The sequence below is a fragment of the Vulpes vulpes genome, chromosome 12 (genome assembly GCF_048418805.1).
Source record: "Vulpes vulpes isolate BD-2025 chromosome 12, VulVul3, whole genome shotgun sequence".
Taxonomy (NCBI): domain Eukaryota; kingdom Metazoa; phylum Chordata; class Mammalia; order Carnivora; family Canidae; genus Vulpes; species Vulpes vulpes.
Genome location: NC_132791.1, coordinates 144,708,037 through 144,726,482, shown reverse-complemented (window position 1 = coordinate 144,726,482; position 18,446 = coordinate 144,708,037). Strand labels below are relative to the sequence as shown.

The 18,446-nt window shown below is 37.8% G+C and overlaps 1 protein-coding gene across 1 annotated transcript in view; it reads left to right on the top strand.

Annotated features, from left to right (window-relative positions):
• The window catches only part of IL23R (interleukin 23 receptor), a 65,657-nt gene extending 47,839 nt beyond the window's left edge, over positions 1-17,818 (top strand). The window contains exons 8-11 of the mRNA XM_025983259.2: positions 4,346-4,435; positions 7,362-7,467; positions 9,944-10,034; positions 13,665-17,818. Of these exons, the coding sequence (XP_025839044.2) occupies positions 4,346-4,435; positions 7,362-7,467; positions 9,944-10,034; positions 13,665-14,318 (941 nt within the window). The 3' untranslated portion in view covers positions 14,319-17,818. The remainder of the gene's footprint in view (positions 1-4,345; positions 4,436-7,361; positions 7,468-9,943; positions 10,035-13,664) is intronic.
• The last annotated feature ends 628 nt before the right edge of the window (positions 17,819-18,446 follow it).

Genomic DNA, 18,446 nt, shown 5'->3' with positions numbered 1-18,446 from the left:
TTTAAGAAAAATAACTTGAAAAACATACCCTTTGTCTCTTTTAATATGACTCCTCCTGTATCTAGAACCTAGTGAAAGAAAGATCTAGAAAGATCCCTGTACCAACTTTGGTCAAAGCCTTTAAGATGTAGGCTTCAGGTAGCATGACACCAAGACTGGTAAAAGCAAAAGTAAATAAAGAAGACTTATAAATGTTCATACTCTTTAGACCAGTAATTCCACTAACAGAAATCTAGCCTTAGGAAATAAAGAGAGATATGGAAAAAAAGATTTATGTACAATGATATTTATCCAAAAACTAATTATAGTAGTAAGAATTTGGAAACAATCTAATAGTAATAACTATTAGATATCCAATAACTAATGCTTGTTAAGCTTTTAATTTGTGTAAGGCACAATACTAAGTGCTTAATATGAACTATTCCATTAGATCTCAGGGGGGAAGTGCTGTTACTATCCCATTTTACAAATGAAGACACTGGTTACAGAGGGGTTAAGCAACTGACCTAGAGCCATGCAACTCCAAGTGGTAGAGCCAGGATTTGAACTGAGTCTTATTTGAATCTAAAGATGGCATTTGAAACCACTAAGCTATACAGTTTCTCAATAGGACAAATATAGTACAAACAAATGAAATACAAATATAGTACAAACATGATGAAATATTAAATTGCTATCAGTATGACAGTTTTGAACAATTTTTAATAAAATGAGGAAATACTCGTGACATAATATTGAAAGAAAGAAAAACCAAGACACAACATTTAGTAAAGAGCACGATTTCCACTAGGTACAAATATATACACACAAGACTGTTAACAAAAAAATGATTGCTTCTAGTTTGTGAACAAATATAAAATTGTACTTTCTTCTCCATACTCTTCCATACGTTTCAAGCATCCTATAATTAGTGTGCCTTGCTTGTAAAATCAAAGAAAATAGTTGGCTTGTAGAAGGAAATAACTGTAGGCTGGAAGATTCTAGGAATCAGCGCTAAATGGGTCAGGCCAACTATAGCCCACTGTGATGTGGGCTGGCGTCCTGCAAGGCCAGGCAGCTCTAATAAACCGTGGCCAGCCCCTGGAGGAGCAATGGCTAAGTCTTAGCACGGGAGCAGCTGGTTGCAGGGCTGACTGAGTTGTCCCATCCGGGGCCATGCTGCTGCAGAAGTGAGGTCATTAATTAATAGAGCCAGTGACTAGTACAAGCTAAGTGTCAGGACTGGATGGGAATTTTCACTCTTTGAGTCATCTATCCTTTTTACGCCTCTGTTTCTTCATCCATGAAATGTGGACAATAGTATTTTTTACCTGTTTAGGGTTAAATGACAGAAAGCATGTAAAGTCTAGTACATTACCTGGAGCATAATCAGTACTCAATGAATGGTCACTTAAAAAGAATAATAAGGGCAGCCCGGGTGGCTCAGCGGTTTAGCGCTGCCTTCAGCCCAGGGTGTGATCCTGGAGACCTGGGATTGAGTCCCACGTCGGGCTCCCTGCATGGAGCATTAGTTATTGCTATTATTACTATTAAGCCTAAGTCCCTGCTTCTCCCTCTGCCTGGGTCTCTCTCTCTCTCTCTCTCTCTCTCTCTCTGTCTGTGTGTGTGTGTGTGTGTGTGTGTCTGTGTGTCTCATGAATAAATAAATAAAAATCTTAAAAAAAAAAAAGAATGATAAAACACACTTTGCCCCATGGTATAGGCATAGAAGGGAAGACTCAGGAGACAGATCTGGTATCATCCTTCAGAAACAGATGAAATACATTATGACTAAAACCAAGCACTTTTGAACAGATTTGATTAAAATAGGCTGGCATCTGATAGGGCACAGAATGTAGTTATGTTATATGTTTCGAGTCTTGTTCAAGAATGGAAACTACTTTTTTTGTTTAAAACTATTTTAAATTCCCTCTAAATTTTGTTTAAACACATTATCTTTGGAAAGACTAATTCTAAAGTCCAATACCAGTTTATATATGGTATATAAAAATTCTTATTAGAGATATCTCAAATTAGAGATATTTGAGTTTCTGAGTATCTTCAGGAGGTATATGCTGTGAGAGAAACAAACAGGGATAGAATTGTCTCATTATGGAGATAGGCCACAGATATTAATTTAATAATGAAAATATTATGAGATTTTTCTAGCACATTAGGCAACACACTGATGATTAGAGCTGATAGAAACCATTTTTTTTAGTTATAAAGGTTCTGAGTGTGTGTACATCATTCTGTGTTTGTGAATGATTTTCTGTGTCAAAATACTTGGAAATACTATAAAATAGTAACAGCAAGTGGCTTAAGGGGATAGAATTAGGGATGGTTCTTTTTCTCACCATTTTTCCTCTTAAAATACTTTTCTCTCTTAAGGTTACTGCTTTTATAATGATAAATATTACATATGATTTAAAACAAATGACCTAGCCACTTGGAGGCAGTATACCATGAAGAATATAGTCTACATGGCTTCATTCCAGTCCCATTCTTAAAAATTTTGTCATTGGCTTGATTTCTTCTCTGACAATCTTGTTTATAAATTGTCTCACTTCAGATATCTGATTTTTTGGGAAATTACTCTCTGACAATTAACCATCTCCTTTTAAATGACTTTAATCTAATTTAAATTAATGCACCTGGTTGATTTGAAACTATAACAAAAAGACCCTGAAGGGTGATTGTGTTTATTCTCCTATTAGGGCTAATAAAGCCCTAGTTAGATATGAACATTATTTTTATATGAAGCAAATTAATAACTGAAGTTTCATTGCTAAATAATCACCTGTAGTTTATACAACAGAGTTAACCTGCATTAAAAGCCACAGCACCACATATTACTTTTAAATAAAAATGCTAATTTTAAAATAATGAAAGTGAAAACAAAAATAATCTAGCAACATATGATATAAAACCAAGGTCTTGCCAAGTTGAAAACCATGTACATTTTAATATAATATTTCTAGTCTTAAAATTTCAGATGCAGACTCCTGCTGGGGCTCCCCAAGAATGAACCTCAGTCTACAAAATACTAATTTAGATGAATGAATCTGGCTAGTGACCACTGGGGCATAAGCTTGCTCCCAGAGTTTGATGGAACCAAATACTTGGGAACAAAAGAGACTTACTGAAGCATTAAGAAGCCAGAAAGAATTTCCAATCTGTCACAATTCAGAGTGCAACATCTTCCTCTTGCTGTAAAGAAGACAATAAAAACACAGGAAAGAACTTTTGGTTCTTCTTACGTTTTCACCTTCTAAAATTATCTACCCGTTGTCTTAGAAAACTACTGAGCCTGTGCCTGCACCCAGATGGACCTTTTCCAAAAGTTTCCAAAGACCATAGGAACCTTTGTATTGAAACCCCATGATCTTTTTCTCAAAGAGAGCTATCTGGGCCACACCGCCTATTATATAAGCCATGATATCACGGTGGCGATCAAGGCTCCCTCAAGTTATGATTTCTCCCTGCCCCCCCCAAGTAATTCTTCAAAAAGAAAAAATGTGAACACTGAAATCAGAATAACTGAACAAATAGGGCTTGAGGCATTCTTGGGAATTCAGAGCTTAGAACTGTTTTCAGGAATATCTTTTGTCAGCTGGAAGAATAGTATCCTTGAAGTCACCTCTGGGAGCTTTTAATTATCAGGAGGGAGGAAATGGGTATGAAAGCTCCAGGACTCTTGGGTTCAGACTGAAAGTGAGTTAGCTGCCAAGACTGCTCACCACACCCTGGTCAGAAGCTTTCATTAGCCATGTCCTGGCAGTCTTTATGACTAGACAGGGCTGGCCAGGATCTTCGCCAGTGGGAAAGGAGCAGAGGGAAGTCATTAATAGCATTCCACCCCTGTGCTATAACCTCAAAGTGTCTGCTAATCAAAATTGGGCTTCTTATATAGAGCCAAGATACTGTTCACCAGCAGTATCTCAAAGATTATGCAAAGGCAAAAGTGACATATCTTGGAGGCTCTTAAGGAAACCTAAACTTCATTGCATCATTTATTGGAAGGAATCAAGTAGAGACCTGTTGTGCATTTTTTTGGTCAGTGAATTAAATAAAGCTCCTTGGTATTCTTTGCCCAGAAGCCTCATGAAATTAGAGGATACACCATGAAGTTTAACAAACTCTAGGTAGTTTTTATTGTCCTTTCAGTGTTTCCTTCTTTAGGATTTGCCCAATTAAATAAAAAGATGAAAAGACACACATACTCGAAGGCCTTTCCTTTTATTCCACTTTCAAGCCTATTAAAGTATACTTTAATCATCTCCAAACAAGTGAAGAAACTCTTTTAGAAATTTGGGTAACCTGAATGCAAAATGAAGAAGCTCACCCTATTTTCTTTTTGTTTAAGTTCCCCAGGTCACAGTGAAATCATTCCAACATGATACTCAGAATTCTGAGCTTCTGATTGCTTCCATCTTTAAAGGACATCTTACTTCTGGTAAGAAAATGCTACTTAGGTTTTCTGCGTAGTCTTTACTAATTATCCATTTGAATCTTCCAACTGAAAAATCATGTCAGGCATAAACTTCTTGATAATAAGATATGCCATATGCTTACTATATAGAAAAATAATAAAGATCCACTTAAAACTGAATGTCAGGAATGGTTTAGGTGGACTTTGCCAGCTTTTGATATGGGGTAGATACATTTTCATTTCAATGGGTGCTGAGGTTCAAGACCTCAAAACTCCTTCTTAAAAAACATTATTTGAGTATGTACCATGTGCTAGGAAGTTGTATACATCATTTGTTCAATTTTCAAAACAACCAAGGGAGACAAGTATTATAAATCTATTTTATAGATAGGAAAACTGGAGCTCAGAGAGGCTGAGAAACTTGTCCAAGGTCACACTAAGTGACAGACTAAAATTCAAATCCTGTTTTTCAAATCCTGAAATCTGTGTTCTTTCTCTTGTACAAATCAGTTCCTGTTTTGTTAGTAGGATTCAGTATTTTCCTTTGATGATCTTACCTAAATGTTTTAGGCATAAAAAATGATGAGATCAGGTTGTGCAATGGACAAATATAACTCTAAATAGAAATTTCAAATTGAAAAACTTTAGGTATAACTATTTCACCTCTGACCACTGGTAGACCATTTATCTCCCTGCATAGAAATCTGGCAGGAATAGTATCAGAATCTTTGAAGACTGCATTGACATTCTTCAGACTTTCATTCACTTATTCAACAAATATTCATTTAACAACTACTGTGTGCCAGGCACTGTTTTGGGTGGGGAATCAGCAGTGAAAAAAAAAAAAAAAAAAGAATATGGCCCCTATCTTCATGGAGATTCCATTTTAGACAGATGGGGAGAAAAACAATAAACAGAACAACAAGAAGACAAGAATCAGGTGGAAGTTAAGTATTATAAAGAAACATGAAGCAAGGTGAGGCCGCTCTGAATGTGTACATGAAAATCAATGAACCAAATACTTAGGCCCAGTTCAGATCCCTAATTACAGATGCCTACCCAGGCCTGCACCTTGATATTTCTGTGGGAACTAGGGAGGCCAGGAGCTTACAGCAGCTCTATTAGATAGGTGTTATGATCTCTATTTTACAGAAGAGGAAACTTGAGTTTCAGCAAGCTTATAATTATGCCTTGAGGCTACAGGGCTGTTAAAGAGCAGAACCCAATATGAACCCACGTATCTCCAGTTGTCTCTTGATCACTCTGCTGTATCTATCTTTATACCCCTATGCCTGGCCTCCTGGCCCCATTTTATTGTGGGAATTCTCTATTCTCTCCCAGACATTAATACCCAAAGATATGTGACACCCCCTACCTCCCATTAGTTGTGTGAAATCTTTAGCAATAGAGTTTTAGTTCTAGAAAAACACTAATTCCATATCCCCCTTGGGACTTTGGTTTTTTTTTTTTTTTTTAAGTCTTAATTATTTGAGAGAGAGAGAGAGAGAGAACATGCTGAGGAGTGTGAGCTGGGGGAGGAGCAGAGGGCGAGAGAAAGAAAATCCTCAAACAGACTCCCTGCTGAGCACGGAGTCCAGAGTCCAATGTGCAGGCTGGATGTGGGCTGGTTGTGGGGCTTGATCCCAGGACCCTGAGATCCTAGGACCTGAACCAAAGTCAGATGCTTAACTGACTGAGGCACCCAGTCCCCACTCCCACTCCCCATCCCTGGCCCCTGGACTTTGGAGTAAGCTAAGCTACAGTAGCTTGGTCCGTGCACATCAGTTGGCTTTAGGAGAGGGACCAGGCAGCTTGGAGACCCCCAAGTGTCTGTCGGGTACAGGTGGGAAATAATGAGGGTAGAGCCAGTGAAGTGTCTGCCACATGGTAATTATCTGATAAACATTTGGTAAAGGGAGTGAGAAAGAAAGGAATAAGGATGGAAAGGAGGCCAATACCCATCATCACTCAGAACAAACTCCAGCATGATAGTTATGTCTCAATGATAGTCTATATTTGAAAATAGAAAACAAGATTTTTTTTCCTGTACTAGGGAGAAAATGTGATGAGCCTCATAGGTAACATGTGTTGAATATATCATGTTAATTATTTAAAGATTAGGGGTGATTAATTGATGCTTCAAAATGCAAGAATTGTTTTTAAGATAAAATGTAAGTGCAAATTATATAGCAATTTAAATTTCCTCCTTTTTTTTAATTTTTTTTTTATTTATGTATGGTAGTCACAGAGAGAGAGAGGCGCAGAGACACAGGCAGAGGGAGAAGCAGGCTCCATGCACCGGGAGCCCGATGTGGGATTTGGTCCCGGGTCTCCAGGATTGCGCCCTGGGCCAAAGGCAGGCACTAAACCGCTGCGCCACCCAGGGATCCCCAAATTTCCTCCTTATATATTGTTTTAAGTAGAGCAAATATCCTTTCTCAGCAGAAGAAAATTCATGAACAATAAATTTTGAAGAATGGTGACAAGTTCTATATAACTTCTATCTTACTCAAAAGGTTAAAAAGAAAACCCCCCAAAAAAGCCTCAGTTGTGATTGTGGCCAGTTTTAGACTCTGTTACCAGCAACTGGGAATTCTCACTTGTGTCAGACAAAACAAATGAGGTACATCACTAAACCCTTTTATATAAAATACGCATGCACAAGCTCAGAAAAAGTGGGAAATGCTAACCACATTTGCCAGAGCTGCATTTCTAGAAACCCACTGATACCAAATACATACAGTCCAATTTTCTCAGGAAAAAAGGTATTGTTGTGCAGTTTGGAAGGACAGTCACTGTAAACACAGCCCAACATAAAAGCTAAATATGTTCTCCCCTTCCCTTTTTCCTTTGAGATTAATGACTTTTGCTTTGTGCGGAGTAGAGGAAACAATGATTCTGACATCCCATGGACACTAATCCTTAGCTAAAGTTATTTTTTTTTCTTCAGACAACAGGCAACAAGACATTGGACTTTTATTGGGAATGATCTTCTTTGCTGTTATGTTGTCAATTCTTTCTTTGATTGGGATATTTAACAGATCAATCCGAACTGGGTAGGTTTCTGTAGAATTTCTGTTTTCTGACTTAGACCACATGTAGCCAATCTAGTCAATTCAGTTATTTACTAGGAAAACCCATCAACATTTTTAATCAGAGAAAGAAAAAAATTAAAGGAACAGTGTTCAATGATTACCGATTTATGCCAACCACCTGACCCATGTTGTTCGTTTAATCCTCCTGATGACCTCCAGGAAAACCCAAAGGCCTATTTTACAGATCACTTACTTTAGGCTTCAAGAGGTAAACTGGTCAGCCCATGGTCACTAAGAATTAAGCCAGGAACCTAGACCCAGCTGACATCACAACCCATGTTCTCTCCTTCACTACACAGCCTGCTCACCGTGCCTGGATTCTTTTAAATGGTTAGGTCATAACCGGCCTCGAATTCTACCCAAACAAATCCTCTGAATCAGCATGAATGAAGAGAAGTGTGGCAACCTCTGAATTTGTCACTTTGATACCAGTTGTGTGGGTGTTTTAGCATTCAGCTCCCAGGTCCATTCTCGTTGGCCTCTTTCAATCACTGTTTTCCAATATGGAATTAGTAAAGATCTATGCCTACTATGGATAAATGAGACTTTGCAGAAAACAAAGCCTTCAATTTCCTAAGTTTATTAGATGTGCTAAGTATTTCTAATCTGTTAATAGACTGGAGTTGTTTGATGTGGCAAACAACTGTAAGCTAATGACTCACAAATTTTAATCATACAAATTTCTTTGCCTAACCGGCACTGAGTTTCTCTTTTTTGCCATTACTTGCTTCATGAGGATACTCTTTCTTTCTTTTAAATGTATAATCAAAATGCAATAAGATTTAGAATGAGCAAGTCTAAGTAAGGTACACTTGTGATTTTTTTAAAATTAGGCTTTAAAATTAGGCTTTTTCTCAGAAGTTAGTAATATTTCAAAATTAACTTACCCATTAATAAATATATCCCTGATATCATTATGAGATGGGCAAACTAATACAAAACTCTGTTTTAAAAATATACTTGATTATAAGGCCCCTACCAACATCTCAATGTTTGAGCTTGTATGACATAAAAATATTAAATTTGTTATTATTCAAAGATACTTTGAAATTTTAAATAGCATTAGGTTTGTTATTAATAACCTAAAAATTAATTTTCAGTTGGCAATGACAAATAGGACAATGAAAATAGGACAATTTTTTGCTAATTATTTAAATAAGTATTCCTTTTAAAAAGATAAATGAAACGAGATAATTTGAATGCAACTATTTTATATATAAGCAGACACTGTTATTTACTATAATTATACATTACTTATAAAAGCCTTACTTCAGAAACAAAACTGGAAAACCAAGGGCAAAACATTTTAAAATGAAACCAAGAATGGGTAGACATATGTGTGTGTGTGTGTGTGTGTGTGTGTGTATACATAAATGTTCTCACTATATCAGCATGCTGTATAAAACCTTTTCTGTAACAGCATGAACTTACTAATTTGGTCTAATTGTAGGTATAGAAGGAGAGTGTGAATTAGTAAAAAAGCTGAATCATAAAACATTGTATAAATATGTGTAAAGAAATTATTTTTACCCTACAGTTCAAGGTCAAATTGAGTGAGCAAAGTTCAGTTAGCATTTTGGTTTTTACTCAGTAAAAGTCCTTAGAAAACCTGCTTAAACAGATAAACAAGGCTGTTCACGTTGTTTACAGGTAAAAATGTGCCAGAGATCAGTGTAGTCTAAGTTCCTGTTACAACCTCTGCCCAAATCAATTTGTACTATAAATGCAGGACATGCTCCTAACACAGTGGCAGTGCCAAGGGTAGCTTGGGGAAGAAGTGGGGTGCTCATGGCTTCTCTCTTTTCTTTACATCACTCCAAACCAGTGGTCTTTACTAAGCACACAAGCCTAAGTAAAAACCAGTATTCTCACTGTGCCATACAACTGCAGGACAACTTTTCCAGCTTCCTACTCTAACCACATAATGTTTGGAGCTACCCCTAATCCCCTCAACCCTATATGGAATCAGTACAAATTCAGAATTAGAGGAGCTAGAATTATACAGTTTTATTATATGGTATTCTCTTCTTCAATATTCTTCTGTGGCTATAGTCGACTTGGAAAGCTCTATAAAATATCCCCTACATTTTCCAAACCTTTCCACAGTGATATCTGCTCATAATGGTTAGCCATATGTAACAGGCATGCAGTTTTACTTCCCGGGTGGTTCTCCCACTTACCTTGAATCTAGTGTGAGTGTTTTGAAATGTTCTGGCTCGTTAGAGAAAAGCAGAGCAATAGAGAGAGGAGGAAAATCTGAAAAGATATTTAGTCAACTTCCCACTTAACTTTCTAAAGTAAGAGGTGGAAATCTGCCTCAGGAAGTTTAATCTTTATTATGCATTCCATTCCAGTTGATTTCCTGGTCTCTTATGTGATTGCCTGTACCAATCTTTAAGTAAAATGTTTCTTCTAATGTGTCATTTTTATTTCCTAGAATTAAAAGAAGAATCTTATTGCTAATACCAAAGTGGCTTCATGAAGATATTCCTAATATGGAAAATAGTAAAGTTGTAAAAATGTTACAGGTAACCAAACAACATCACATAAAACCTAAGTGGCTGCTAAGACTAAGAGTGCAATCCAATAATTAGAATAGAATTTCTGTTTAAATAAATGTGTGTACATTTTAGTATAATTGTATAAACATATGTCAAAACAGAATTATACACATTTCAAATTATACTTAAGAGAGATGAGGGAAAAAAGTTTAGGGAAGGAAAGAGAAGGAAGAAAGAAATAATGTTATCCAAAAGGGAAAAGAGAAGGGGAAGTTTGTGGGCCAGGTGTCAGTCACCTGCTGGCCGATAGATGACTTCAGGGAGAGACAGAAGGAGAAGGGCAGAAAAGCTCAATAAAATGAGGCTCAAAGACACAAAGGGGCTTCTGTTTTACATAAGATTGGAGAATCAGGTGAGATCTGCTTCAGTCCTGAGGTTCAAAGGTTTGGAGAAAATAAGTGTGAGAGGACTGTGGGAGATAATGTTACCAGGGCTGGGCCAGGTTTCCAACACAAAATGAAGAGAAAGATGTTCTGGAAATACTGGAGACTTCAGGGGACTTTTCCAAATATGGAGGAACTGTTGCTAATTATGGAGGAGGGGGAAGATTCTGCTCTGTGTGCTCTTTCTACTTTTTGGGACTCTACTTTCACCATTAAGGGGCTCAAAACCCAGTTGATGGGACAGACTCATCACCCAAGCATTGCAGTGCAGTGATGTAACTGCGGTGACCAAACATGATAGGGATATAGAGGAAGCATATAGAAAAATGAGGAGTTGCTTAGGAGAAACAAAAAACATTCAAAAGAGAGGACAGCATGAGCAAAAGCACAGAGCGAGAAGAGCATGTTAGGTGTTGCTTTACTGAAAAGCTTGATATGAGGAGTGACTGGTATGTTGCTGGAGTGGTGATCAGATCACAGAAGGTCTCATTATAGAACCCAGGCTTCATTCTGTTAACAACAGTGTTCAAACTTTTAAAAAGTTTTTTCAGCCTAGAAACCCTTTGTTCTTTTCTTTTTTCATGAGTGGAGGGGAAGGGGCAGAGAGAGAGGGAGAGAATCTTAAGCAGGGTCCACGCTCAGCACAGAGACCAACACGGGGCTCAATCTTACAACCCTGAGATCATGAGCCAAAACCAAGAGTTGGACACTTAACTGACTGAGCCACCCAGGCACCCCTAGAAACCCTTTGTTCTAAAGATGTGAGAAAGACAAGTATTTATAAAACAAATAAAAGTGGTTTTGTTTGAGACTCTAATGAGCCTGTTATCCAATTCCTTACCAAACTCCAGAGAAGTCCCTAAGGTAGTAGTTCTCAGCCTTGGTTGCCTATTGGAATCCTGATGCCCCAGTCACATCCCAGGATCTCTAGGGGAGGGAGGGCATGGGGAGATGCAGGTATCGGTATTATCCAAAGTTTTCCAAGTGATTCCACTATGCAGCTGAGGTTGAGAACACTGTCAAGGGGTTGAAAACTACTGCTAATGACAATGAGGAGTTAACTAAGGGCTTTTCCATTGGAATTGGAATAGACCAGGCTCTACAAGAGAGGCAGAAGAAGAGGGTCAGAGAATGAGCAATGCATCAAGAAGCAAGGATCCATGGTGCTGGCCACTTTGTAGAGGGTCTATATTCCACGGAATGTGACAAGGGGGAGGTCACTGGTGAGTTCAGAAATGCTTAGGAAGTGAGGAAGCAGAAGCTGAGAATGAAAACATTCTTCTAAAAGGGAAGTAGAGAAGCTGCGCTGACACATGGTCAGCTCTTGTATCCTTATGCAATGAAGGAACAACAGTAGCTTCAGAGGGATGTGAGTCAGAAGTATGTTTATACTAAATTGGACAGGCTTAAGAACAACTACGACTACAGAGAAAGAGGGAATATTGATCAAACAAGACTGTGAAGAAGAGGGGAGGGGATGGTCAAAAGGGATGAAGTAGAAAGGTTTGTCTTAGGCAAAGGGAGGATTCCTGTTTCTGGATACTTGAAGATGAGAAAGGGTGTGCATGTGGCTGATTTTGAAGGAGGTAATGTTGCCTACCAGTAGTGGAGGCATGATCTAGAACAACCGGACCCACATATGTAACAAAGTACATAGTTATCAAGTAACTGAAGGACAAGCATATATTCATCAAACTACAGATAATAAATACTGTAATCTTGATATTCTTTCCACTTGGTAGTTCTATCTTGTTCCCCCACTATTATCCAAGGGAACTGGGGATTATCTGTGGCTCAGAGAATGGTCCCTGACCTTGTGATAGTCAGATCCTCTTCTTCCTTTATTGTCTTCACTCTGGAATGGTCCCTGTTGCTCTTCTGTGTCCTACACTGTATTCTGACTTCCACCTACATCACTCAGTGGCCAGTCCCAAGTATGGAAAATGCCTCCTTCTATGGAACACAGCCACCTTGCATTCTTCATTTCTTATAACATAATCTAGTTTCTTTGGCTTTTATCTGACCTTTGATTACCTGTCTGCCCTTTCCAACCCAAACCTGACATGTTCCCAAAGGAGGCTGAGCCTGAAGAAAATTTGACAACACTTCATTCTGCTTTAGTCAAGCTCTTCCTTTTTGCCAAACTTCCTTCCCATTCGGGGCTCCTAGGAATTAGAAATGAACCTTCAGATGAAGTTTTATTTTCTGCCCAAAGACTAAGGGGGTAGTGTTCTAGTCAGCTTGGACTGCTATAACAGAATACCAGAGACTGGATGGCTTAAGCAACAAACATTATTTCTCACAGTCCTGAAGGCTGTTAAGTCCAAGATTAAGACACAGGCAGGCTGAGTTCCTGGTGAGAGCTCTCCTGCAGATGGCCACCATCTTGCAGTATCCTCACAGGGCAGAAGGAGAGATCACAATCTCATGTGTCTTCTTGGAAGGGCACTAATTCTATTCATGAAAGTTCCACATTCATGACCTAATTACCCATCAAAGGCTCCACCTCTTACTATCATCACACTAGGGATTAGGGCTTCAACAGAAATTCTGGAGGAACACAAACACTCAGTCCATGGCAAGTGGCTATAATTTTATAACAGCATTGGGTGGGTGTTTTTTTGCCAGCCACCAGCTGCAAGGCCTTGAGTCATTTTCTCACCCAGAAGAGTCATCAGGGTTTTATACAAATAAAAACTTTCTTTACCAACCCTCCTGTTCATATCTGAAGTGTGAGTAGCTGCACACCGTGAGAACCTCAGCACCAAGCATTTATTACTACATTGTATGAAAATAGAAACAAGATTATCCCATGTTCCTTTTTTTTATTTAAGCAAAGAGATATTTTCTCATTTAGTAAGGCTCCATGATATTAAGAAATATTCCAACTTATTAAACTTCCAAATATTAAAAGGTACTGAAATAATATGCAAGTTAATATGCAAGATATGTCTTTCTCTTTAAAATTTTTAAACCAAGACATGTTCTTAAAACAGAGACTATTTTTATTATTCTTTTCTTTAGTCTTTTTGTGGGAGAATTTAATAAAGATTTGGAATTGAGCAGGATAACAAAAGGAGGAAATTGTATGGGAAGAGAAACAATATCAGAAGAGGGAGGGGAAAAGGAAAACAGAATTCCAGTCTTTATTTAATTATCCAGTTAGCTCCTTTAAATGCCTTTTGTACAATAAAAACAAAATCTTTCTTCCTAGAAACAAAGTGAATTTATGAATAATAATTCCAGTGAACAGATCCTATATGCTGATCCAGTGATTACAGAGATAGAAATCTTTCTCCCAGAAGAACACAAACCCACAGACTACAAGGCGGAAAAGAATACAGGATCCCTGGAGACAAGAGACTGCCTGCAAAACTCACTACTCACCAACTCTACAGTTGTGTATATTCCTGGTCTCAGCACTGGGTATAAACCCCAGATTTCGAATTTTCTCACTGGAGGAAACCATCTCAGCAAAAAAGATGAAACATCTTCCTCAACTCTCAAACCACTGGCTGATTCCTCAGACCTGGGGGGAAATGCCAGGTTTAAAAAATACCCTAATTTTGCTTTTTCTGTCTCAAGTATGAATTCGCTAAGCAACACACTATTTCTTGAAGAATTAAGCCTCATTTTAAATCAAGGAGAAAGAAGTCCTCTGGACATGCAAAGTTCAGTTGAGGGAGAAACAACCATGCTCTTGGAAAATGCTTCACCCAACGAAACTATTCCAGAACAGACCCTTTTGCCTGATGAATTTGTTTCCTGTTTGGGGATCATGAATGAGGAGTTGCCATCGATTAATTCTTATTTTCCACAAAACATTTTGGAAAACCACTTCAATACAATTTCACTCTTGGAAAAGTAAAGCTGCATAGTCAAAGCTAACATGGGAAAGCTGCCTTGCAATCTGTAGCTGGATCTCCTCCTCAACATAAATTTAATTCTATCCTATTTTTTAAAGTTAGAGAGTTAAGATCCAAAGATAGAACATACTTCACAGTCACAAAGGAAGCACTAATATTAGGTACACCTTCTGTATTTTAAAAAAGTATCAATAATTATATCCTTTTTATTTCCCCTCATTACAGGGCACAGAACAGATCTCTCTATTGTACAAAAGATAAATAATACATGGCATGTGGTGGTGAAATAAACATTGAAAATACTTCTTAAAAATTGAGACATTAGTGTTTGTTTGCAAGGAGAGAAGCAAGTTTAATTTTCATAACTATTTTGCTTTGTTTTTTTCAAAAATTAAAAAAAAAAACTAAAAGCAGTTTTGTTATCATTAAGTGTCCCCATGAAGAAGATGACCATACATTCTGGTTTATGCTGGTTTATGGTCCGTTGTTACAGTGTTAATTATAACCAGTGCATACTTTCACTCTTAGAACAATCCCATTTGGATGATAAATCATATAGTCACTCTATTTATGAAGACTTTAATGTCCAGGGTATAACAATTTGTTATAATTCACTTTTGTTTTTGCATTGACAATCTTTACTTTACTTTATATCATTTACTAAAGTCATCATTTCCAAAATGAAACATTACTATTCACAGTCTAAAACATATACTCTTTGCTATGAATTTCTATTGTTTACCTTAAAATATGTGTGTTTATTGTACTTTACGTATTCTAAAAGTATATTTTAAATTACTAATGAAATGCTAATATCAAATATCTTGACTTGTAAATGATCATATGCCTTTCCTTTAGTTTCTTTGAATGGGGAATAGAGTGAAGTAAAAAGGCAGGTAGTACTTGGTATAGATATAGCAAAAGAGGGACGCCTGGGTGGCTCAGTGGTTAAGCATCTGCCTCCAGCTCAGGGCTCAAGTCGTGATCCTGGAATCCTGGGATTGAGTCCCACATCGGGCTCCCTATGGGGAGTCTGTTTCTCCCTCTGCCTCTCTCTGTGTATCTCTCATGAATAAAATAAATAAAATCTTCCAAAAAATGAAAAGAAACAGCAAAAGACGGAGACAAATCTTTAATGTTTATCAACCTGATGAAGACAAAAAAAGTTTTTGTTAAGCTTAAGGGATTGCAGCATTAGTTGATCTATGTATGCTTCCGTTGCAGTGAGCACCTCCTTTAGAACTCTTCTTGTCTCCTGGAGATAGAAGGAGGCTCCTTTCTCTTCCTATGGTGTCTTTTCCATACCCACATTACTGTTCAGTACAGAGAAGATACTTCTAGTTCCATCTTTGCCATTAGCTCTTGTTGGTCCCAATGGACTAAAAACTGGGGCTATACCTATCGTGGAAGCAATGTGCCTGCCATTGCTCCAACTAAGGGAAAATTTCCATTGCTTCATCACAATGCAACATCATCAGTGAGAAAGGGTTTTCTTTCTATGATTCTTTTTTTAAAGATTTTATTTATTTATTCATGAAAGACAGAAAGAGAGAGGCAGAGGCATAGGCAGAGGGAGAAGCAGGCTCCCTGCCTGCAGGGAGCCCGATGAGGAACTCGATCCCAGGACCCTAGGACCATGCCTCGAACCAAAGGTAGATGTTCAGCCACTGAGCCACTCAGGTGTCCCTCTATCTATGATTTTTTTTTTCTCAACAACTATCCATTGAAGTATTGAATGTGCAAGGCACTTTGAGCAATACAGATGTTAATAAAATCAGCCAAGTCCCTGAAGCCTTGGGGCTTATATTCTAGGAACAAGAAACAGACAATATATGCCCTTCAAGGAGCTTATATTTTAGGGGGAGGGGATAAGAATAGGGCTGGAAAGAGGCAGAAAAAAATAAAGAAGAAAAATTCCAGGTAAATAAATCTTGTGTAGAGAGGTAAAATGAGGTAATATAGTAGAGAGTGATTTGGTGGCCACTTTTTGCTGGGCAGTCAGGGAGCTTTCTCCCAGGAAGGGACACTGACATTGCCATCTGAATCACAGGTAGGAGCCAATGTGCGAGAATCAGCTTGCCACTTTAAATTCCTTCTATGGAAAAATTCTCCAGTACCTAATATCTCTACTTCTTTGTCTCCTGTACAAGTTGGCCCTCATCCCACCCCTCTGCGACCTCCCTTTCTCACCCAGGAATCTTCTGTAGATTTGAGGACAAGTGTGTAAATCTTTTTATCTTTCCATCCTGATTATTATTAACTTTCTTTCTCCGAGTCTCTGAGTTTGTAAGTTGTTGCTTCCCAAATGGAGATGTCATGCTTACTGGTATATGGGTTAAGGAGCAGGAGGAAGAGAGAAAGAGGCAGGAAAAGTCCCTTAAGATACCGTTGAAAAGGAAGAAGGAAGAAGGGGAGAGAAATGCAAAGAAAGAAAAGCAGATTAATCCTCAATGATGCTGAAGCAAAATGGAACCCCAGTTTCAGACAATGCTAAAGCTGATTAAGGGACATTCAATTCCCTCCTGTTCTAGTATCTTCTTCACATGTGACCCCCTTTTCTTATCTTGAAGCAATAGGGGTAGACAAAAGTGAGGTATAGTTTGGGGGTGTTTTCTTGGTTTACATGTGTGTTTTATCATTTTTTAAAATTAGGGATGTGTTTTTGCCAAAGTTAGAGAACAATTGATGATATAAAAAGGCTTTTGAGTTTTAGCTGTGGTTCTCATGTAATGTGGGCTGCTGTTTGCCCTGCTGGTTCAATCAAAGGGTTTTTCCAGCCTTTTTCCCCCTTTTTTTATATTTTCAGTCATCCTCCCTTTGACATAGAGGCAGCATGTGACTATGGCATAGAGCAGAGGTTTTCAAAAATTAATTTTAGCAACTCATACCCTTTCTCCAAATGAAATCTGTTGCAGAAGCACAAAATGTAAAATAGGTGAAAGCAAATCTGCTGAAACAGACGTTGAAGGTCATGCCTGACCCCAACAACCCTCTTCTGCATCAGCCTATGCTTGTAGGATGAAAATCCCAGTCTGGGGATTCTCTCTTCCAAACCTGGGTGACCTGGGCTCTGGCCCTCCTGGAAAGGCCAGTATCTTGGAATTGTATCCTCCATCTCCAACCACAAGACTGCCAGCCTAGGTGAAAGGGATCAGAACACCCTCAAACAACCTTACTTCCTGAACAGTTGCATAAAAAGGAGCTCCTCTCAGAGAGTAATGGAGCCAGTTCTACATGTAATAATTAACTTGTTTCTTTCCAATTATTTTACCATAAATGTTTGGGTTTTGTTCAAGTTTATGCTCTTCTTGTGATCACTGAGAATAAAATATTGTGTAGTGAACATAATTAGATTTTATAAACCCAAAGATTGTCAAATTGTGTTGCGGTTTATCTCTTTACAAAGTAATTATACCAATTACAGAAGGTGATGTTTTAATGGGAAATGTTATCCACTTGGCAGACACTATTGATTTAAAATAAAAGAAGTGATTAAAAACAATTTATGAATTTCTCTTGGGTAAAAGCATGAAACCAATATAAAATAATTGGATTCTGATTCATAGAATGGATTGTGTACCTTGTTCCTGGAAGCTACAGTTAAGGCAATATTACAAGGAGCTCCAACAAAGGATTGACGGAATGTTATTATGTCTCTTCCTCACTGCTAAAATTACATCATTAAATCCCAATTAATGTTTCATGTTAAAACTCCTTTAGCCATTTTGCTAATTTCACTTTTCAACTTAATTTAGGATAAATACTCTGCATCTTTTATATCTCGTATTTCCATCAATTTTCTGAAGCTGCATTTCCTTTATGCTTATATTCAGGAAAACAACCTATTCTCTAATATTTATAATTAGCATTTAGCAGCACATTAAGAACTTTTTCTTAAATGGTCTATTTTTTGTTTGGGGTGGTGAGAGGATTCTGGCCTAACTTTACGAAAAGAAAAAAAAAAAACCCACGATACTACACAAGTATTATAGAAACATAGCTCTCTCCTGAGATTATTGGGTCAAAAATTCAAGCAAAACAAAATGATGTTTCTACCATAAAGGCATACCTAAAGCTAGTGATTCTATCAGAGCACAGGAAGGAAATCGTAGTCAAGCCCTGGAACCCAA